The sequence below is a fragment of the Belonocnema kinseyi genome, chromosome 5 (genome assembly GCF_010883055.1).
Source record: "Belonocnema kinseyi isolate 2016_QV_RU_SX_M_011 chromosome 5, B_treatae_v1, whole genome shotgun sequence".
NCBI classification, from domain to species: Eukaryota; Metazoa; Arthropoda; class Insecta; order Hymenoptera; family Cynipidae; genus Belonocnema; species Belonocnema kinseyi.
In genome coordinates, this window is record NC_046661.1 from 9,673,737 (window position 1) to 9,698,489 (window position 24,753).

Genomic DNA, 24,753 nt, shown 5'->3' on the forward strand with positions numbered 1-24,753 from the left:
TTTCTCGAAGTCAAGAAGAACCATGCCAGGCCTCGAGTGAGCAACAGAACAATTGTTGAGAATATAAAGTTCCAGTATATACGGCACTTCCCATTCTCGACATTTGACTCAATTTCCCTAGGAGCATTTAGAGGAGCGATATTAAGGTGAATGCCGTATGAGTGACAGAGATGGTAATAAAGTACTCTAAGTGCCGCATTGTGCCTTTGAATGTAGGTCGTTCCCGCGTGAATTGGACAACTAGATAGTATGTGAGCTAAATGTTCGGGGTGTGCATGGCACGCCCTGCAGCTATCATCAGGAATGTTTTGGCTTAAAATGTGGCGACGGTATGTTAAGGTGGAAATGACAACGTCTTGGCATGCAAAAATGAAACCCTCCGTACCAGACTTCAATCCGGGCGATTTAAGGAAAGCAAACGTTAGCTCACAAGACATTGACTGATCCTTCACATTTCAGTGGAAGATACCGTGCATCCTCTTATCGAGGAGCTGTTCACGAAAGTTTTTCTCTTGTGCTTTCTTAATCCGGCTTTCAGAAATGAGTACTCGAGATAGATAAGATTTGATGCATTTTGCTCACCCCTAATACTGAAGTCAAGTCCGAATGTTTCAGCAGCCTCTTCCGCTGCTTTGTACAGAAATGCTCCTTTGCCCACTTCTTCGTGATTCCTGACCATTTTAAGAAGAGGGTCCTTGGAATTACTCTAAATGAATAGAGTAGTATCGGGACGGCAAGCATGTTCATTGCAGATACTTTGTTCCTCGCCGACAGTTCGGAAGACCAAATCTGTCGGATGAGACGTTTGTATCTGCTTCGGAGAGTATCCTTTATAGATGCCACATCCTGAATGCGGCTCTGTGGCGCGCCCATGTATGTATAAGTCTCTCCAGCGCAGAGGTGCCGTATTACGCTTCTATCAACGAGCTCAGGATCTTCAGGGATGCCATTAAGTTTTCCTCGCTTCAAATAAACCTTGGCGCATTTGTCTAACCCAAATTCCATTCCAATTTCCTTAGTATATCGTTCGATAATCCCCAGAGCTAGATGCAGTTGCTCTCTGTTTTTAGCATAGATCTTAAGATCGTCCACGTAAAATACATGAGTGACCTTGTACTTTCGACCTGCAGGTTTGCCGCACAAGTACCCGTCGGAATGGCGCAGTGATAGAGATAATGACAACAATGTAAGGCAAAAGAGGAGTGGGCTCATGGTGTCGCCCTGAAAGACACCTCTCTGAAACGTGACCTTGTTAGTTGTCACACGATTTTTTCCAGATGTGATAGTAAATCTGGTTTTCCAAAGCGGCATCAATCTCTCTATGCACCCAACTATTTGCGGATGAACCTTTAAGATTTTCAAAAGACAGATGATAAGTCTATGGGATGTCGAATCGAAAGCTTTCCGATAATCAATCCAGGCCATCGACAGGTCACGCTGGTAGAATGCTGCATCCTCGCAGACACATCTATCGAATAGCAGGTTCTCCCGACATCCGGCTACGCCTTTCTTTGAGCCTCGTTGTTCATACATTTCTTGCCACACAGGTTCAATTGCCCGAACAATCCTATCATTTAGGATAGCTGTGAATATCTTATAAATCGTGTTCAGACAAGTTATTGGCCTGTAGTTCTTCGGGTCAGCTAAGTTGTCTATTTTCGGCAGGAGTATTGTGCTAATGTTTTGAAGAAAACTTCTTCCACCAGAAGGTTTTGGTACAATCTGGTCCCGGTGCAGAATAGTTCTTCATCCCTCTTAATACTTTTTTCACCTCCTCGGTAGTGATGGGTGGGCATTCTTAATTCCTGCCAGATGTGATACAGTCAATCACACATTGAATGCGGGACGCGTACTGTCTTGCCCAGCCTATCTTTATGGCAAGTTGATGCATTCATCTTTTGGTCTTATGATCAGCCGTTGGTTTTGTTTTAAGGTTCGCATCGGCCAAAGCTCTCGCTGCATTATACACACAATGCTTGATAGCCCAGAGGTCGGATTCACCGAAAAAATGTCCACGAAGCTAGTCATCCATTTCAGCCAGATCTTTAGGCTTGAGAGAAACCTTGGTGTTGATGTTCCTCCGGGTCGTAAAGCATCGCTCTTCATCTATTGGATGCCTGCCCGCGGTTGGTCTTAGTGTCGCCTCTCTTTCTTTGTTGCCGGCTTGTACTAGTTGTGGTAGAATAGGCGTTCCGCTCACATAGACCCTTTTTCAGAGTAGTTCAGCATGGTTTCGCAGAAGTTGCTGCGAAAAGTGCGATAGCTCCGGGTGTTTCTCGCACCACAGAGCATGCAGCCGTGCCATGTAACCCCGTTCACGGGCCACACTCGCATCGTAGCACTCTAGCAAGTCGTAATTCAGTTGCTCCGTCCACACAAAGGTCGCGAGATCCCGCCGATCCATCGCATTGAATCCATTTTCATTGGCTCCCCCAGCTCTAGATTGGTCGGCATTGTTGGCCGACCCATTTTCGGGAGCCCTGCGCGTTCTGTTGTTTTGAACCGCACTTACTACAACTATGTTTCGTGTTGTCATTGTTATTCCCACGAGAAGCTAGGGAAAGGGGTTCGTCCATCCTTGTAGAGCCCCGCATGCAAGGATAAGGCTGCGAACTCTGAGAGATCGCCCGGTATCCCAGAGTCACCGTTCTAAACACCTCACCCAGGTGCCATTCAGCTTTCGGCACGGTTTTCACACCTCCGCTTGGGGGTTAATTCCTTCGGGACCACCCCTGGACAATTGTCCGCGACTGCCTATTTATTTTTGAAACCATATGCAGTAGAAACCCTTGGTACAGAGACCCTCTATCCGCAACCCGAGGACGCGTTCGGTGGCTTTGTCATAGGCCCTTCGGTTTGATTCTAGAGGAATCAAAATATATATACACACACACACACACACACACACACACACATATATATATATAAACACATATTGTTGACCTGAGACTACAGAAGCTCGAGAAGAGTCTAAAATACGAACTAGTACGCTCGCACACAAAACGCAATGTGGGCGGTCAACCAATCCTAAGTAACCACCGATTTCGTGATTGGTTGTTTGGACACACGGCGCTACGAAACGCGCGACTTATGAAATGCGAGAAAGCTCTCGGTATAATATTTCTCTCCCGGCATCCTCCCGGTTTTCTCCCGGTGCACGTTTCTCCCAGTTCGGTGGCCACCCTGCAACAGTATCATGAGCCATTGATTTTGCGGATGCGGGACTAGAGTAATCCAACACAAAGAGCTCGTGCTGTTAGATGCTGGTATGCCGGAAGTTCGGAAGAAGCGGCACACGATACGTTCTACTAGCTAGACCAGAACGCTCCCAAGCTCGGCCGACTGCACTCCGATTAACGAGTGTGTGATACTGCTGTTGACATGAGACTTCTATAGCTACAGCTCTGAAATAAGAGCAATACTGCGTATATGGTATCAATACAGTAAGAGATGGGGAACGCTGCTGCCCTGATTCTTGAACGCGTGTAGTTCGTAAAAATTATACGCCCTACAGTTGCTGTCATGAAGCGTCTGTAATTACAGCGTTCGTACAAGAGCGATCCTACGTATGCGGCATTAGTACAATTCGATACATAGAACGCACGTTTATCCGACTTTGGACTTAAAGGGGGCACCGCGTAACCTCGCGAAAGGATTTTGCTGGAAATACGCGCGCGTGTTGTTTGAGACATCATAAAAAAAAACATTTGCAGCGTTTATTCGATTTGGGGCCTTGTTTTCGAGATATAAAATTTAGAATCTAGCTGTTTCCAGAAGAAATGAACTACCGTTGTTCTATTTTCGAACCGATAGAGGTTCAGCCCACGCGGGCAACATTGGTTCTAGGGTATCTGGTATCCCCCTTCACGCGGATTTTTTCCGTGTAGTGAAGTTTTTTCATTTTTAAGCGACTCCTCTACTCTACATAGCCTGTCGTAATAGATTTCCATACAGGGGAAGATTGAGCGTATTATTATCCTTAATAATGATTTTTTACGTTATTTTTATTTTTGTAGGATTAGAGTCCGCTAGAAATAGTGTAGTTTAAAAAAAATATAATACAAATGAAAAATAATGAAACAGTTAATCATTTCCCACAATATTTGGGGAAATTTCCCTAAAAGTCCTTATAATTCACTAAAAAATTGAGGAAAATTCCCTAAAATTTAGGAAATTAGATAATACCTACAATTTTTGGGAAAATTTCCCTAAACTTACAGTAATTTATACGAAAGTTTTGGAATATTCCCTACAATTTAGGGAGTTGAGTGATTCCAACTAAATGTAGGGAATCGTTCTAAAAGTAATATATGATTTTCCAAGTAGATTACGTAAATTTTCTAAAAAACGTTGAAGTATTGCCGTATTTTAAGGAAGATATTTTGCCCTTAAATATTCGATAAACTAGCACAATATTTTAAATAACCTTACACATTTTTTTAGAGAAAAGATTGATTAATTTTATAGTCATCTCAAAGATTTTTAATGAATAATTATTAAGTTGATAATCTTCTATGAAAAATAAACTTTTAAACAAAATAATCATTAAAATCAACAACAAAAAACAATCTTATTTTCTTGATAGTATTTTTCAGAAAATTACCAATTTCTAGCAACATTTATGAACAATTATACCTTTGTATGGAATTTTACGGAAATCTACATTTGGAAAAAATACATACAAATGTTGGCGACAGGTGCCCCCTGAGAGTCAGAAGACTCTAAATTCCTATAGATGTTCAATTTCGGTACCGTCTTCATTGTAATCTTGTGGCTCTGAGCTGGTAGTTTGGCAAAAACTTACGACATCTTTTCGACCATTTACGACATCATATGTCTGTGTCGTTACGGTGTCTTTACAATATCGTAAAGACACGGTAAATACACGGACATAGGATGTTGAAAAGATGTTGTAACGATGTCGTACAGACGTCTCCAAGTTTTGTACCCACTGGGAAATTATTGAGACAATTCTCAAAATTAAACCGTCCACTGGGGTAATCCACCACCCCAAACTATATTCACGTTTGCACTGAACTCACGCAACACACAGATGATCTCGCTCGTTGACCGAGGTGAATTGCCTAATAGTTGAAGTGAATTATGGTTAGGGTCCCGAACCAAACTGCACATGCCCTCAGTCAGAAGCGTACACCTTGAACTTTGAATGGGGTAGCGTCTCAAAACGTGGACATTTGACAAAACCTGGAGGGGGGGGGGGGGGGGGTGTCAAATATCTAATACCTTCTCTGATCAGAATGTAAAAAAAACCATTATTAAATCTGTTTTGCTCTACTTTCGAGGAAAAAATTGTATCTATCTATTTTTGCTTAGCTTGTGTCGTGTGTTGAAAAATTTAATTTTTGTTATAAATAAAACAAAAATTACGTTTCCTATAAAAAGTGATTAATAACAAATTTGTAGATATTTTTTGGGTGTACAATGTTTGTCTTATCATTTTTTTCCTATCTTGCATAGTTTGACCGCAAAATGCAATTTTTGATTTTTATTAGTTTTTGAGCGGTCAAAATTATAATTTTTAATTTTTTGAAAAAATACAAGAAGTTCAAATGACAATCTTGTAAGGCTATCGAAAAGTAACATTTTTCTTTTCAAGTACTATGAACAACTGTACAGAGAATTTTTAAATCATGAAAAAATGTGTACTCAAACATTTTCAAAATGGGCTCACTTTTAGTATTTTTATCCAAAATGTCTGACTAACGAACTTGGCATTTAGCTTAGGACACTAAAAGAGTGTACCAAAGACCAATCTAATAGATTTTTTAAAAATGTTATCTTGCTCACAGACAGACATAACGACAGAAGGCGGACATATTCGTAAAACCCGTTTTTCGGATTCAAGGGATCTTAAAACGGGGACCTTTTGACAAAAACTACGAGTGTCAAATTTTTTACAAATCCAATACCTTCTCTGATGAGAATGAAAAAACGATTTATTTGTGATGAATAATTTTTTGATAGTTCTCTTTTTAGTTTTAATCGTAAAAAATAGCCTCAAAAACATGAAAAGTTAAACTTTTTGAAACCCCACACACGAGACGAGAAAGAAATTAAAAGACAAAGGTTGTGATAAGAATCTGCCCACGCAGCGGACAAATTTTTTTTACTGTTAATGATGTCTTTCATGATTAAAGCCAAAACTTCGCATCCTATCTAAAGTAGTTGATAATAAAATTTGTAGATCTTTTTTAAATGCACAAGGCCGGAAAAATGTAATTTTTGGATTTTTCATTATTTTGTATGCTGTCAAAATTTGAATTTTGAATTTTTCAAGAAAATTCAAAAAGTTGTTATGACAATCTTGTAGGGCATGCAAAAAGCAACATTTTTCTTCTCTTAACTTTTTTTTATACCGTGCGTCATTTGGCTTAAAATGTTCATTTTGGTGTGTTTTTTGGAATTTTGTAAATGCTATAACTCTGATCATTTTTGATTTTATGACAAAAGTCATTACGATTAATTGTTCGACTTTTTGAATACTCCGAATAACTGTACATAGAAATTTTGTAATTTGAAACTAGTTGTCTCAAAAATGCTCAAAATGTGCTCACTTTTTGAATTTTTATCTAAAATGGCTGGCTAATGAACATGACCTGAGTTTAGGACACTAAACGAGTGTACTAAAGGCCAATATAACAGATTAATTTTTTCAAAAGCGATCGAGTTCACAGACAGACATACATAAAATTTGAATATTGGATTTTTCAAGAGAATTCAAAAAGTAAAGAACAAGAATTAATTAATAAGAATAATAAAGATCTAGATACTTTATTGTGATTTTATTAATTACAATTTTTACAAGTTCAAAATATACCATTTTACTTTTTAAAAAAAATTTAGAACAAATGAATGAACATGATACAAAAAATAAAACGAGAGCTTTATTTTATACTTTATTGCCACATACTTTATTGCTGATTGTTTATTCATGGGATTTGATCTTAACGATTTTACCAATTTCCATCCGTATTCTGTTTGTAACAAATTATTAAATTACCAAATTTGTGTTTTGTAGATCAAACTTTTTTGGGTGCTCCAGAGCTGCATCTTTTGTGCGTGGTAAATTTGATAATAGTAAATGAGTTTCTTTCGTTATAGCTAAGATAGTGTGGAGGGGGGGGGGGGGGCATACAATTTGTTACCTTTTTGGAGAACCCTAATGTATAGTGTTGCCTAGTGGACGTTTTGTCTGCTTTTTAAGTTCGTAGTTCCTATACGCCCGGATAGTCCGTAAGTTTATGTAGGCTTATAATGCAGTCAAGTCTAAACGTACGGACCTGCCAAGGGGAAAAGGGAAGGCATGGCTTGTGTCTGTATTCCCGGACAAAAGTGACGGCCCCATCACTTTTCGAAGCTCCCCCCTCTTATTTGCAGGTCCGTTAGTTTAGTCTCAACCGTATTATAAATGTACCTAAACTTGCGGAATATTCGAAGTTTTAGACCTTTCTCTTAGACTTTAGAGTCTGCGGCACTTGAAATCGATATTTTATCAGTTTTTTTGTCTTTTTGTAGTATGATAGAGCATTGAATGGACTCAAAAGTGCTTTATTGTTTGTTTTTGTTTGCAATAAACTGCATAAAACCCAATGGAGTGAAGATGGAGTAGGATCTTTCTTTCAAGAAGTAATTTTAATTTTAATTCAAAAATATTATTTTCCATCTAGTCTTATTAAGACGTTAAGCATTTTCTGTTACTGAAGATTCTTAACTTGATCGATATTGTGTAGATTTTCTGCCTTCATGGTTTGGAGGATTGATCTACTGCCGGTAAGGTACAATCTCTGATGATATAGCAGATAAATTAAAAAATTTTTAAATAAGTACTTGTACTATTAACAGAGCTGAAAATTAGCGTTATGTTCTTGAATTAAGAGTTCTTATTCTGATCGCTCTAACAGCTTAATTGGAAAAGCACCTGACCGGAAATCAGAAGTTTTGTGGTTCGATTCCCAATGGAGTGAAGATGGAGTAGGATCTTTTTTCATAAAAATAATTTTAATTTTAATTCAAAAATATTATTTTCCATCTAGTCTTATTAAGACGTTACGCATTTTCTGTTATTGAAGATTCTTAACTTGATCGATATTGTGTAGATTTTCTGCCTTCATGGTTTGGAGGATTGATCTACTGTCGGTAAGGTACGATCTCTGATGATATAGCAGATAAATTAAAAATTTTTAAAATAATTACTTGTACCATTAACACCTAGCTAAAAATTAGTGTTATGTTCTTGAATTAAGAGTTCTTATTCTGGTCCCTCTAATAGCTTCATTGGAAAAGCACCTGACCAGAAATCAGAAGTTTTGTGGTTAGATTCCCAATGGAGTGAAGATGGAGTAGGATCTTTTTTTCAAAAAATAATTTTAATTTTAATTTAAAAATACATATAGATGTAGGCGATAGGTGCCCCCTGAGAGTCAGAAGACTCTAAATTCCTATAGATGTTCATTATAAAGTTGACCCGAAAGGTTAGACATGTGGAAATATCTAACCCTTAGGTAGTTAAAATCGGAAAGAAAAAAAGTGTTGTGGTTAATCAGTTAATAGTAGTATACTATTGGTACTATATTATGCAGCACGGTGCACTTGAGATTTCGCTACCGCCTTCATTGTAATCTTGTGGCTCTGAGCTGCTAGTTTGGGAAAAATTTCGCAAAAGCGCGACGTGCCGCCTCTCACGCAACAGAAATGACGCGTACATCTTTTTAGAGAGTTTTCGATACACAGCAAAGCATAATTACCTCAAGCAGTGGCTAACATGATCAAAATAACAGTCCTTTCAATGCGGGGCTTTTCCATTGCTACGGTCGAGCTGAACTTTCTTTTTTTATTAATATTCCACAAATTTTAGGGAATTTTGACTACATAAATTCTTGACATTTTAAGCATAGGATGTATTCCCAATCAAATATTGGGGAAAATTCAGCACTTTTAGGTTAATATTTCAAAAAAGTTTAGAAGGATTTCCGTAAATAATGAGTATCAATTTTTACAAACATAATTTTAGGGTAAGTTCTCCAAAAAAAATTTTACAGTGAATGAACAAAATTAGTAAGATCTGTAAGTTGCTCCGTTATTAAGAAAGAATTTACGTGCAATACAAGGCACATACACTGTTTATTTATATATACAATACTATATTCTCTAAATTATTTCTAACATATACTATTCGAAAATTGAAAGTTATAAATATTTTTGATATATTTTTAAAGTTTCGGGCACTCATTGGATACTAAGAGTAATGACACGATCTCTTGCTTGCTACGATAATCACATATAAAAGATTTCCAATACAAGATAAATGTACTGTTTCGACAACAAAAATAACAAAAATACGTGCAAGAATTATTACTCATAAATTATTTCGGAATAGATGACAGGTGAAATGGCACAGACACGGCACAATGACGTAAATGAGTAGATAAGAATGTTTCAAGAGGGAAAAATTTAGCTTTAGAACATTTGATTAAAAAAAAAATAATAATAATCGGTTTCAAGTGAAATCCAGGTACCGCAAATGGGGAAAGAAAGGCATAAGAAAGTAACCGTTCAGAGAAAATCTTTGTCGAGGAATGGTCTTGTCATGTTTTATTTGACTATATTGAATCGTAATAGAATGGTTTGAAAAAAGGCAACTGTTTACGATAAAATCCTTATGAAAGGGATTAATTTCCTTCTCTATAATATGTATACGATAGTTTGAAACATATAGGTTTTGTGCAGTTTATAGCAAACAAAAACAAACAACAAAGCACTTTTGAGTCCATTCAATGCTCTATTATACTACAAAAAGAACACTTTTATCAAATAAATTACTTCTGAAATAACCCTTATGCAACTGCAGCGTGTCCCCGATAAGACGGACCTGTGAGACAAAATGATGTATCAGTATAATATTTTTTGCTTATACAAAAATTTTAAATACTGTTTTTTGTCCTGATCAGACTATTTAATCTTATAAGATAGCAGGCGGCTGAAAATAACAACAATTTTCGAGAAAAAACTGATAAAATATCGATTTCAAGTGCCGCACACTCTAAAGTCTAAGAAAAAGGTCTAAGACTCCGGATAGTCCGCAAGTTTAGGCACATTTATAATACGGTTGAGTCTAAACTGACGGACCTGCAAACAAGAAGGGGGAGCTTCAAAACGTGATGGGGGCGTGACTTTTGTCCGTGAATACAGACACAAGCCATATCCCCTTCCCTTTTCCCCTTGGCAGGTCCGTACATTTAGACTCGACTGCATCATAAGCCTACATAAACTTACGAACTATCCGGGCCTATAGGCACTACCAACTTGAAAAGCAGACAAAACGTCCACTAGGCAACACAGAAGATGCAGCTCTGGAGCACCTAAAAAAGTTTGATCTATAAAACACAAATTTGGTAATTTAATAATTTGTTACAAACAGAATACGGAAGGAAATTGGTAAAATTGTTAAGGTCAAATCCCATGAATAAACAATCAGCCCCCGATAATTTGCTAAAAATTATTATTTGCAAATGCAAATCACGTTTCAGAGGAAATTATGGATGTCGTATAAGTGGACTTTTCTGTATACAAGCCCGTTCCGAAAACTGTTCCATTTTTTCACCAGCAACAGTTTTTAATAAAATTGAACTGATAGCTGAAGAAATTTACACAAATTCATAAAAATCCAGACAACGATTACGTGTCAATAAAGTATAAAATAAAGTTCTCTTTTTATTTTTTTTATCATGTTCATTCATTTGTTCTAAAGTTTTTTAAAAAAGTAAAATGGTATATTCGGAACTTGTAAAAATTGTAATTAATAAAATCACAATAAAATATCTAGATCTTTATTTTTCTTATTAATTGTTGTTCTTTACTTTTTGAATTCTCTTGAAAAATCCAATATTCAAATTTTGACAGTATACAAAATAATGAAAAATCCAAAAATTACATTTTCCGGCCAAACTATACAAAATACGGTCAAAGATGAGTATACAAAAATTGTGCATTTGAAAAAGATCCACAAATTTGTTGTCAACTACTTTAGATAGGATGCGAAGTTTTGGTTTTAATCATAAAAGACATCATTAACAGTAAAAAAAATCTGCCCGCTGCGTGGGCTGATTCTTATCACAACTTTTATCTTTTAATTGCTTTCTCGTCTCGTGTGTGGGGTTTCAAAAAAAAATATAACTTTTCATGTTTTTAATGCAATTTTTTACGATTAAAACTAAAAACAGAACTATCAAAAAATTATTCATGGCAAATAAATTGTTTTTCCATTCTCCTCGGGGAAGGTATTGGATTTGTGTAAAATTTGACCCCCATAGTTTTTGTTGTTTTGAGATCCCCTGAACCCGAGAAACGGGTTTTACGAATATGTCCGTCTGTCTATCTTTATGTCTGTCTGTGAGCATGATAACGTTTAAAGAAAATCTATTAGATTGGTCTTTGGTACACTCTTTTAGTGTCCTAAGCTTAATGCCAAGTTCGTTAGTCAGATATTTTGGATAAAAATACTAAAAGTGAGCCCATTTTGAAAATGTTTGAGTACACATTTTTTCATGATTTAAAAATTCTCCGTACAGTTTTTCATAGTACTTGAAAAGAAAAATGTTACTTTTCGATAAACCTACAAGATTGTCATTTGAATTTCTTGTATTTTTTCGAAAAATTGAAAATTCTAATTTTGACCGCTCAAAAACTAATAAAAATCACAAATTGCATTTTGCGGTCAAACTATGCAAAATAGGAAAAAAATGATAAGACAAACATTGTACACCTAAAAAATATTTACAAATTTTTTTATTAATCACTTTTTATAGGAAACGTAATTTTTGTTTTATTTATAACAAAAATTAAAATTTTCAACACACGACACAAGCTAAGCAAAAATAGACAGATAACATTTTTTCATCGAAAGTAGAGTACACTCTTAGCTTTTGAATATTTTGAATATTTTTGAGACCACTTTTCTTAAAATTCAAGAATTCCCTGCACAGTTATTCATAGTACTTAAAGAGTCGAACAATTTATCCCAATTAATTTTTTCATAAAATAAAAAATTATTAGAGTTATAGCATGTGCAAAATTTCAAAAAACACACGCAAATGAATCTTTTAACCCTAGAACGATCCACCGGTGTAGTACGCTACCCCATTCAAAGTTCTAGGTACGCTTCTGACTGGGGGCATGTGCAGTTTGGTTCAGGACCCTAACCATAATTCACTTCAACTATTCGGCAATTCACCTCGGTCAACGAGCGAGATCATCTGTGTGTTGTGTGAGGTCAGTGCAAACGTGAATATAGTGTGGGGTAGTGGATTACCTCAGTGGACGGATTAATTTTGAGAATTGTCTCAATAATTTCCCAGTGGGCACAAAACTTGGCGACGTCTTTACGACATCGTTACAACATCTTTTCAACATCCTATGTCCGTGTAGTTACCGTGTCTTTGCGATATCGTAAAAACGTCGTATGATTTGACGATGTCTTTACGATATTGTAAAGACACCGTAACGGCACAGACATATGATGTCGTAAATGGTCGAAAAGATGTTGTAAGTTTTTCCCAAACTACCAGCTCAGAGCAACAAGATTACAATGAAGGCGGTACCGAAATCTGAACTGCAGCGTGCTGCATAATATAGTGCCAATAGTATACTACTCTTAACTGATTAATCACAACACTTTCTTTCTTTCCAATTTTAATTACCTAAGGGTTAGATATTTCCACATGTCTAACCTTTCGGGTCAACTTCAAAATGAACATCTATACGAATTTAGAGTCTTCTGACTCTCAGGGGGCACCTGTCGCCTACATCTATATGTATTATTTCCAAATGTAGATTTTCGTAAAATTTGTAAGATTCCATAAAAGTTTATTTTTCATAGAAGATTATCAACTTAATAATTAGTCATTAAAAATCTTTGAGATGACTATAAAATTAATCAATCTTTTCTCTAAAAAAATGTGTAAGGTTATTTAAAATATTGTGCTAGTTTATCGAATATTTAAGGGCAAAATATCTTCCTTAAAATACGGTAATACTTCAACATCTTTTAGAAAATTGACGTAATCTACTTGGAAAATCATACATTACATACATTGTGAGTATTATCTAATTTCCTAAATTTTAGGGAATTTTCCTCAATTTTTTAGTGAATTATAAGGACTTTTAGGGAATTTTCCCCAAATGTTGGGGAAAATGATTTTCCCGAAACAAAAATGTGGATTTTTCTCCACTTAAACGTGAGGAAAATACCCGAAATTTTATAATGTTCTTTTGAAACACAACACACAACCTTACAAAATTATGTGAAGAAACTGCTTTATACAGACTTTAAAAAAGTTACACCAATTGTACTTATTATACTTTCCAAAGCCAGCCAAACAGGAACTAAACTTTTCCAGCATCTCAAACGTGTTTTTCGCATACCTGACCGATGCATATATACGGAAGCGCGCGGAACACCGGCCTCTTTTCCACTTTTCCGACAGTTTCATCGTAAAATTTTCTTCTCAACGAAGGTCCTATACATTATACCACAATGTAAGGTACTTCGGTATTCATTTCTGAACACTATCTCATACATAAATGATGTTTCCTTACAGAAAATTTCCTAATTAACATGAACCAAAAAATATCCTTAATAAACAATTTCTGGAAATGTTTAGTAGGTAACTGTTTCATTATTTTTCATTTGTATTATATTTTTTTTAAACTACACTATTTCTAGCGGACTTTTTTAAATTATATTTTCCTTTAAATCAACCTCGTAGACACACTCGTTTGTCCTCTGAAAACTCAAAGTAAGTTCCTTGTTTTTTTTTTACGTTGATCCCGCAGATTAGCTGTTAGTATTCTCAAAGGAATTAAAAATCTTTGTATTTTTTTAACGTCACTGGAAATTAAAACAAAACATTTTGCTCTCAGCAATCACAAATTACCACAATAATTGCAAAAAAAAAACATAAATTTCCGAAATTTATTTTCGGAAAAAATTTTTTTAACAAACAAAATTTATTTAAACAAATAAGAAGTAATCACAAAATAAGGTACTAGTATCTAAATGACGTGGATATTTTATAATAAGCGGAAAAGCTAACGAATTTTTTTTAACTGGAGTTTTATACCTCTTTAAAAAAAAGTTACAATTAGATAATAATTAATTGTTTAGACAAATACTAAATGCTTGAAACAAAGATCATTATTCCTGAAAAAGTATAATTGCCCAATCAAACATAAAAATGTACCTTTCAATGAGTGAGTGCAAAAAAATGATTTTAACAAAAATTTCTGGCAAAAAAGGAAAAAACAGAGCATTTATGTGTCAATTTTGGGCAAAAATGTCAATTTCAGTTTTTTGGGACATTTTTGGGGCTCCACAAGGGGGGCATCAAAATTTAAAGTAATTTAACGAAAATTATTGATTAGAGACTCCCCAACAAATTCTTAGTACCTCTCGCAAGCTAAGTTTAAATCCAGAAACCTGAATCCCATTTTTTCGAAAACCAAAATTTCCCGATGTTAATCTTATTGGATTTTCAGGGCCTTTGCGGCACGTCTTGATATTAACCGATTTGGCTAAAACTTGGAGGGATTTTTTCTTCCAGCCACCTAAGGAATAAGTGAGCTAAGGAATAAGTAAGAGTGAAGGGGTTGTTAGAAAGACGGTGAGTTTGATATAATTGTCGAAAGTGGAAAAGAAGGATTTTCAAGTGGTGTTTTCACGCAGGGTGAGCGACAGGGGAGTGTGAGGATTAGATAAATGAGAAGAGATAGTTGTTGATAGTTTAAGAGTGTTGAGTTATAGTGAGAAAAAGATTTTGAGTAACTTTTAGAGTGGTGGCTTTACATTTAGATTGAATGAGTGGCGTGGGGGATTGAAAGCGAGGGAAAAGAAAACGTGACGCAGGAAAGAATACCTAGCAGACATGCCGGTGACAAGAAGTCCAGAAAGGACATAGAGAGGGCAGCTGGAGACGGATACAGAGAGTGGGTCGGGATTAACCAGCGAAACTATGCAAGCGGCTGAGGCGAGCGAGAACGTAGAAGGTAGCACTGATATTAACATCAGTAGTGATGAGACAGAGGTATTTGGGAAGCTTGGTGGGGGGAAGGGGGGAGTAGCAAGCAAACGAGGCATACCGATATGCGCACAGTTTGCATAGTACGAACGCGAAGGGTTTTTTTTTAAAAGTGGCGACAATCACCGACAACGAGTAGCGAAGGGCAGGAGACGGAAGATAATAAAAGGATTAGAGAAGAGATAGATGAGGAAGGGGAAAATGAGAAAACGCTAAAGAAAAATAGACAGAGAACTCCACCTGAAAAGAGGGCAGGGGTGAGTAGTCTAGAAGGCCTCGAGAAATTTATCCGAGTCATCAGATCGGAAACCTGCAAAGGGTTTGACAGAGCGAGGACTCATAGGGAAGAAGTCAGGGAGGAAGTGAAAAAAATGAGAAAGAAATGCGAGGAATGGGATGCTCTGTGGAAAGCCGTGAAAGAGGAGGTATTCAGGAAACTGGATAGCATAGAAAGTAAACAGATAGAGTGAGAAATAAAGGAGAACTGCAATGAGTTTGCTTGAGGAGAGGGTCAGGAAACTAGAATGCGGGTGTGGGAAAAAGGAAAAGGTGGGAGTAGAAGACGTAGTCAAGGGGGATGGTAAGAAACTGCAGGAGGAAAATGAGAGAATGCGCAAACGACCGAATAAAATAGAAGTAAGACTAGAAGGAGAAGAGAGAGAAAAGAAAGAAAAATATAATAATAAAAGGAATGAAAGTAGAAAGTGGTTCGGGAAAGGAAGAAGTAGAGAAGCTGATGAACGATATTGGGGCTTTGGTGAGAGTGGGGACGGTAAAGGTGATAGGGAGAAACACAGAAGGAAAAACAAGTGTGCTTATAGTAAAAGTCGGAAGCGAGGAGGAGAAGAGAGAAATTATGGAAACGAGAAGGGTACTTAGGGAGAGGAGTCAACGAATTGAAGGGGATCTGACATGGAGAGAGAGAAAGAGAAAGTAGATGATCGAACGGAAAGCATGGATAGAGAAGAGGAACGGGGGTGATGTTTGGATAGGGAAAGACAGGGTGTGGGTGAATGGGGTGAAGTGAATCCGAGACGATGAGAGAGAAGAATTGAGAGCAGAGGGAACAATACACGAAAGAAGGGTGAATAAAGGTAATGAGAGTAGGAGAAACGAGAAGGGTTTCCACCAGAGAAGAAAAACTGAGCACAAGAAGGAGCAGGCGGCAGAACAAAACGAGGGAAGTGAGTATCTTTCAGGAATGAGTAGAAGAGAAAGAAGAAAAGCGGGAGGGCTTGATGGTGAGAAGAATAAAGATAGGAAGAAAAAGGGTGACTGTCATTTGTGTGTATATAAGGAGAGGGGAATAGGAAGGTTGGAGAGTATTAAGGAAATGGATGGAAGAAAGGAATGAAGAGCTGGTCTTGATAGTAGACTTAAACACTTGGGCAGTAGTTAGGGGGGTGGTGGAGAGATATGAGATGGAGAGCGAAAATTTTCGAAGAAATTCCAAGCACATGGAGATAGATCGGGAGGGTAAATCTCTTTTGAACTTGTTAGGCGAGGAAGGGTAGTTTATCTGCAATGGAAATATAAGGGGAGATGAAGAGGGCGAAGTGACATTTATGGGTAGAGGGGAGACGATGATAGATTACATTCTAGCAGAAGAGAGAATAAGGAAGAGAATGGATAATGTGGAAGTAGATAATGAAATAGGCTCAGAACACTTCCCGCTAATAGCGACATTCAAATTCTCAGGATGGAAGCGGTGTAAAGGAAAAAGGAAAGAAATGGCGAAAGGAAAGTGAAAATGGGTAGATGGAGGAGGGTAAATTGAGAGAATTTAAGGAAAGAATGGAGAATGATGAGCTTATAGGATTGGAAGGGGAAGATGTAGAGATGCGCCTTAAAAAGATAAAAGAACTAACAGAGAAGATAAAAGAAGAGGTAAGGATGGGGGAAGAGGAGGAGGGAATGAAGAGGAGCCGGTGGGATGCAGAATGTAAGGAGAGTGAAAATACAATGAAAGAAAATGTAAAAAAGTGGAGAAAAGGGGAGATAGGGAAACAGGAATATAATAGGAGATAGAGAACGTGAAAGATTATTAAATGATAAAGGCAGTTAGAGAAAGGTAGGTATATGGAAGAGGTGGAAAAGGCGATCAGAGAAGGGAGGGAATGGGAGGTGATCAATAGGGAACGAGGGGGAAGGAAGGGCATCAATGAGGAAATCGAGATGGATGAGTGGACCCTGTGCTTTAAGCGGCTGCTGGGAGGAGTGGAAAATAAGTTGAAATGAGGAAGGTGATAGAAGGGGAAGATTATAGTGATTACGGGATAAGTAGTAGAAAGTAGACAGCGATAGCGAGGCTTAAAAGAAAAAAGGCAACAGGAGATGCCGATATTGAGAACGAGGCTTTGAGGTTTGGAGGGGAAGGGGTAAGAAAGGAAATGTGAGAGGTATGCAACAAGGTTTGGAGAGAAGGATGGCCTAAGGAGTGGAGGACAGGGTTGGTGGTACGAATAATTAAAAAAGGAGAGGGCAAGAAGGTGGAGGAGTATAGGGGAATCACACTCTCCGTATATACGGAGATACTCAGAAAGAGATTAGAAAGGGAAGTAGAACAGAAAGGAATCATTCCACATAATCAGACGGGCTTCAGAAAAGGGATGGGAACAGTAGACAATATATAGGTACTGAATTATTTAGTGAATAGGAACTTCGGGAGGAAGAAAGGAAAACTAGTGGCCTAATTTGTAGATTTTAAATCGGCGTTTGACTCGGTAAACAGAAAGGTGTTATGGCAGGTTATGAAAGAGAGGGGGATGGATGAAGGGTTGATCGAGAGGATAAAGATATAGTTGAAGAGACTAAGATAAGGGTTATCACTGGGAAACAAAAAGGGGAGGTGTTTTGGATTGGAAGGGTGCTCAGGCAAGGGTGTCCACTGAGTCCACTACTATTCAGTCTCTTGTTGGCAGATCTATTAGAGAAATTGGAGAAGGAAAGGCGGGCACGATTCTGGGAAATAGCAAGGTAAATGTAAATAAGACGAAGATGATATGTTTTAAGAAGAGAAGGACAAAAGTAGAATACGCATGGAAGATGTACGGGGAGAAAGTGGGACAGATACAGGAATTTAGTTACCTAGGCTTCTGTTTTGAGTCCAAAGGCGGGGTTGAACTACAGGTAAGGAGAAGGATAGAGTGTGCAACTAAAGTAATGGGACAGGTACGGGGTATAGGGAAGAAAAGGTTTAAGGAGAACTGGGGGTGGAAGGAGCACAAGAGTGTGAAAAGTATGCAGGAGAGATTCGTGAGATGGGTGATGGGAGTGAGCTGGAGCTGTCCAGGATACATGTTGAGGGAGGAATTAGGTAGACGTAGAATGGTTATTAGACCCATGAAGAGAGGATGGCACTTTGAGGAGAAGCTAAAAAGAAGGGAGGGAATCAGAATAGTACAAGCTCGTTATGACGAGATAGAATCATGGGGGCATGTTTTAGAGAGATGTACGGGGGACGAATCAGGTGGTGAGAGTGTGGATGACAGGATAAGGTGGATCTTGGATGGAAGTGGACAAGGGGCAAGCTGGATAAGACTGGAAGAAACTTCTTCGTGCTTCCTGGCCATTTTAAGAAGAGGGTCTCTTCCATTTGCGACTCTATGTGCTGTACCCAGAATAATCCTGCTGTGAAGACATTCAAGATTGAATATTCCGCGACCACCTTCACGGCGTGAGATGTAGAGTCGCGGACCAGAAGACTTAAAATGCATGCTTTTGTTCATGTGCATAAACTTTCGTGTCCCGATATCAAGGGATCTGACTTCGTTCTTCGTCCATGGAACCACTGCAAATGAATAGAGTACTACCGGGACGGCAAGCATGTTCGTTGCAGATACTTTGTTCCTCGCCGACAGCTCGGAAGACAAAATCTGCCGGATGAGACGTTTTTACCTGCTTCGGAAAATATCCTTTATAGATGTCACATCCTAAATGCGGCTCTGTGGCACGCCCAGGCATGTATAAGTCTCTCCAACGCAAAGGTGTTGTATGGCGCTTCTATCGACGAGCCCAGGGTCTTCTGGGATGTCATTCAGTTTTCCTCGCTTCAGATAAACCTTGGCGAATTTGTCTAACCCAAATTCCATTCCTATTTCCTTAGTATATCGTTCAACAATCGCTAGAGCTAGATGTAGTTGCTTTTTGTTTTTAGCATAGATCTTAAGATCATCCATGTAGAATGGCGAAGTGCTAGAGATAGTGGCAATTATGTGAGGCAAAAGAGGAGTGGACACGTGGTGTCGCCCTGAAAGACACATCTCTCAAAGGTCAAGATGGTAGGATGCTGGTTTAATTGCCCGAACAATCTTATCATTTAGGATAGCTATCAATATCTTATAGAGCGTGTTCAGACAAGTGACTGGCCTGTATTTCTTCGGGTCAGCTAAGTTGCCTATTTTCGGAAGGAGTATTGTGCGCCCTTCTTCCAACCGCTCCGGAACTGCCTCTTCCGAATTTTCATATGAGGTGGAAATACGGGCCAAATGCTGACGGGTTGGAGGAAACTTCTTCCACCAGAAGTTATTTATACCATCTGGTCACGGAGCGGAATAGTTCTTTATCCCTCTTAATACTTTTTTTACCTCCTCGGTAGTGATGGGTAGACATTATTCATCAGGTGTTATGAGGGCATCACACAGTTCCTTGAAGCCATTTATGTTCTCTGAGTCTTTGTCCAGCCTATGCTGCACTTCGTAGACTTCTCTCCAAAATACTTCGACCTCCTCTGGTTTGGGCGGGTAGTCGACAGGAACTGGTGGCTCTTAGACGAGTCGAGATGGGGCAGAGAGAAACTGTTGATTTTCTCTGTCCCATATCTTTCTCTGCTCTAGACTTCTCTTAGTGTCAGATAGTATCCGTATTCTCTCAACAATATGCTGCCTGATGGTCAGTAGCTTTGATTGTTAAGAGTGTGATAAGGGATCCGGAGTTTGCCCGCGAACTTTCGCACCTTGGCAGTAAAATTCCTGCCAGATGTGATGTAGTCAATCACACACTGAATGCGGAACGCGTACTTCCTTGCCCAGCCTAACTTTATGGCGAGTTGATGCATTCATCTTTTGGTCTTATGATCAACCGTTAGTTTTGTTTTACGGTTCGCATCGGCCAAAGCTCTCGCTGCATTATACACACAATAACTGATAGCCCAGAGGTCGGATTCTCAGGAAAAATTTCCACGAAGCTTATCATCCATTTCAGCCAGATCTTTAGGCTTGAGAGAAACCTTGGTGTTGATGTTTCTCCGGGTCATAAAGTATCGCTCTTCCTATATTGGATGCCTGTTCGCGGTTGGTCTTAGTGTCGCCTCTCTTTCTCTGTTGCCGGCTTGTTCTAGCTGTGGTAGAATAGGCGTTCCGCTCACATAGACCCTTTTTCAGAGTAGTTCAGCATGGTTTTGCAGACGTTGCTGCGAAAAGTGCGATAGCTCCGAGTGTTTCTCGCACCATAGAGCATGCAGCCATGCCATGTAACCCCGTTCAGGGGCCAGACTCGCATCGTAGCACTCTAGCAAGTAGTGATTCAGTCGCTCCGTCCACCCAAAGGTCGCGAGATCCCGCCGATCCATCGCATTGAATCCATTTTCATTGGCTCCCCCAGCTCTAGAGTGGTCGGCATTGTTGGCCGACCACTCTGGTCGACCGGCTGTTGTTTTGAACCGCACTTACTACAACTATGTTTGGTGTTGTCATTGTTGTTCCCAAAAGAAGCTATGGAAAGGGGTTCGTCTATCATTGTAGAGCCCCGCATGACAGGATAAGGCTGCGTACTCTGAGAGGTCGCCCGGTATCCCAGAGTCACCGCTCTAGGCAACTCACCCAGGTGCCATTCAGCTTTCGGCACGGTTTTCACACCTCCGCTTGAGGGTTAATTACTTCGGAACCACCCCTGGACAATTGTCCGCGAATGCCAATTTATTTTTTTAACTATATTCTGCCGAAACCCTTGGTTCAGGGACCCTGGTAAGAGTATTGGGGGGAAGATGGACAAGAAGGCACAGTTTTTAAAATATATAAAATCAAGTGGCCTAAAACGTATGGTGCTTATGAAAATCCGCAGTTTTTAACAATCGGCACCAAATTGTGCACGCATAGGCTTGGAGCTTCCGGACATGTAGTAAGAGTATCAGAGGAAGATGTAGTGGTAGGAAGGGGTGGGGGAAGGCTTTGAAATATGTAAAATCAAGTGGCCTAAAACCGCATTATAATTAAACTTTTTTGATCACAGACTTTGCCTGATCTGGATCTATCAAATCCTACATCCATCCTTAAATTGCGAGTCCCCTTAATAAAAGGACTGGAAAATCCTTGATAAAAAACCTTATGAACTGTCTATCAACTTCTCTAGCTGCATAAAATATTGATACTGGATTTGCATATCTAGGAAAATATAGCTTTCTTTTACTATATTAACACGTAATACATTAACTCTTATATCCTTACATTATAATCTATTTTAGTAATTTTTTCAATCTACAGTTTGCCCATCAGTAATCAGCTAGCATTAAGAGAGGTCACAGACAAAACAATTCCTTTTGGGTAGCCATGGTTTCCAGAAACCAACATAAAGTGTAATTCTCTCTATCATCAAGGTGCATCTGATTTAAAGCCCGACGTTAATTTCAAAATGAAAAGGAATAAAAAAAATCTAGAAAAAACTGGTCTTAAATACTTAAATTTTGGTTGTCTTTAATGGATCAGTTTTGTTTATAAATAATATAAAAAGTATTTTAATTGAAACTTTCAGAGGAATTATAAATCAAAATAAACTAGGTAGAGAGACTATACAGGAATGCGTTGCTCACATAACTAGAGAAACTATGAATGTGTTTCTTATATGTTTATCATTATAATGCAATCAAAAATTCCAAAACGTTCTACTTGGTAGTGTTCATTGATTACATGTTAACTAGTATCCTTGACACATAGAAAACAGATGTGTGTCTTACGCACAAAGTCAATTGTTATTGATAATTAAATATATTCTTCAAATTTCTTATGGCTAATAGCATAAGGCTTTTCGCTATCAGCCGATTTTGCTAAAGGCCTACGATATATACATAGCATGAAATTAGTGTGAATGTGATCACTTTTTTCAATTCGAAGTAATGCCAAACGAACAAAAACAATACCAAGAAGAAATAAACGAAATATATCTATTTTCCACAAACCTGTCTGTCTTCTAGAGCAAACTTATCGAACATATTAGCATAAAGTTTCTTTTCCTTAGCACGTTGTATCTTAATCAGATTTTTGCAGACACTTATTTGTTTAGCAGCAGCGATGTTTTTGGGTTCAATTTTTAACACGTCTTCAAAGTCCTTGACTGCAATGGCAGCCGATGTCAGGGCGAGATTTGCTTGGCCCCTTCGGAAAAGTGCCTTTTCGTTGCCGGGACTGATATCTAAAGCTTTGTTACAGAACTCTTTAGCCTGGATGTTTTGGTCACTCTTCAAGTAACAAAGAGCAAGATTCAAGTAAGTCGCAAGTATAAGATTATCTCTCTTAACTTTCAACTCGTCCTTAAAATCTGAGTCTGAGCCGATGTAATTGTCGACCTTTTTGTACATCTCGATGGCGAGATTGAATTTATCTTGTTTGAAGTAATTGGTACCTTTTTCTTTGAATATTTTCGCTTGTTCCATTTTTTGTGAAGTGTCCAAACTCCACAAATCCGAAGCCTTAAATAATATAATTGTTAAAGTTAATATATAAAAAACACCAGCCTGTTATTTCCAGAGCATTTTAATAAATTTCGAGTTAATTATTATATCATTACTGTAAATTTTTTTCATTAATTTTTTCAATTTTATTGTGTTTAGCACTGTCATATTAAATTTCCATCTTGTATAGATCTTGTAAATATGTTTTTAGGGTATACAATGTAAATATTCCTATGATGCTATCACAAAAAAATATAATAATTCACAATTTTGGAATAAAATTCCTATTTTTTCCTGTATTTGATTTATTACAAGCAATTTTTGTAGTTTTTAGGTTTCGAGACATATTATAAATATATTTCTAATTAAAATAGGTAGACTTTCTATAATGTAAGTTTAGCTTAAAAATATTGTTTCGAGGCCAATAAATAAATTTAATTAACGTCTAAGATTTACAAAATCATTACATTTACTTTTCTTCAGGTGAAACGAGACATATGAAAGTATCTTAAAGTTTCTTACTTTATTTCTCTGAATAGAGCGATCGGGATCTTTTTTTTCCATTTTGTTAATTGCCCGATGATAACTAACTCTACTTCTTTTCACATGTTTCATGTTAGCGACACACAAGCAAGATACGCGCGAACACCCTTCACCTTTCAAATTCGCTTTTATAAGAAATGGTAAACATATTTTATTTTCCATAAAAGTAAATTATAGTCTTGCGAGAAAATTGCTCTTTTTTACTTGAGATTTGAATGAGTGCAATTCTTTCTAGCCTAACTCCCGTTACGGACATTTACTTAATTAAATTGCAAACGTGGTATGGAATAATTTTACAATCTTGTTCTCCACGGTTTTCCAATCAATAAAGGATCTCGAAAAGATATTTACTTGAACAGGTTGGGACGTGACAAAAAACGAACCCCCTCGTTGTGGTCCTAAATTCCATCTACCGGAGATTTTGATTTGTTTTACGCTCGATTTTTGGCAAGGTAAGAAAGATAATGAAAAAGATGAAAGATAATGAGCTAAGAACTTTATATTATTTAGTTATATTATGAAAGTTGTAGTAAATATTTAACTTCTTTAATTTATAAACACTTTTTTTAAAAACAATTGCAGCTGCTTACGTCGGCGGCCCTATCGAAAAATTCATGTATCAAAAGTCACAAAATTGATCTTTTTTAAATATAGGAATTGTTTAAGGCTTTGATATGCACACGAGATAAACCCTAGCGATGCCTAAAAATTGAAGAAAAAACTAAAAATTTCATATTGCTTGATCAAATTTAATTGCAAATTGAAACAGATCGGTAACCTCGTTTTTCAGTTTAGCCGACCAAAAATATCGAGGGAATATCGAGGGAGAGTTGAAACAACTTCAAGTGAAAAATTCCTTTCTCATAATTAAAGAAAGATTTTTCTGAATTTTCAGACTGATTTATTTAAAATTAGTGAAAATATCCAATTTAAAAGAAAACGTGCCATTCCGCCAACGGCGAACACGTTGCCCGATGGTGCTGAATGTTCGCAGAGCTATCGTCGGCGGTGCGGCATGTTTTCTTGTAAAATGGATATTTTTGTCAATTTTTAATGAATCGATCTGAAAATTCCCAAAAATGTCCCTTCAATAATGAGGAACACATTATTCACTGAAAGTTGTTTCAACTCTAAAGTTCCCTCGATAACAATAGACAAGTTTTAGTTTTTTTCTTCAGACTGTAGTCCTCGCTAGGGTATACTTCGTGTGTAAATCAAAGTTTCAGACAATTTCGATGCTATTTGCCCAACTTACGATAATTTATTTCTTTAAAAAAAATTGAATTTAGGGCTGAATTTATTCAGTTCTTCATGCTTATTATTAACAAAAAACTCATCTATTAGAAAAAACAGAAAATAGAAAAAGTCCCGTCTCATCATTCTATACAAGCCTATATTTAAAAAAGATTAATTTTGTGAATTTTAATTTATGAGTTTTTCGGGAGGACCGTCGTA

The 24,753-nt window shown here is 37.5% G+C and overlaps 1 protein-coding gene across 1 annotated transcript in view; it reads right to left on the bottom strand.

Annotated features, from left to right (window-relative positions):
• Nucleotides 1-24,753, bottom strand: part of LOC117172530 (FK506-binding protein 59) — a 112,523-nt gene that overhangs the window by 1,680 nt on the left and 86,090 nt on the right. Inside the window, exon 5 of the mRNA XM_033360558.1 lies at nucleotides 22,264-22,773. Within this exon, the coding sequence (XP_033216449.1) occupies nucleotides 22,264-22,773 (510 nt within the window). The remainder of the gene's footprint in view (nucleotides 1-22,263; nucleotides 22,774-24,753) is intronic.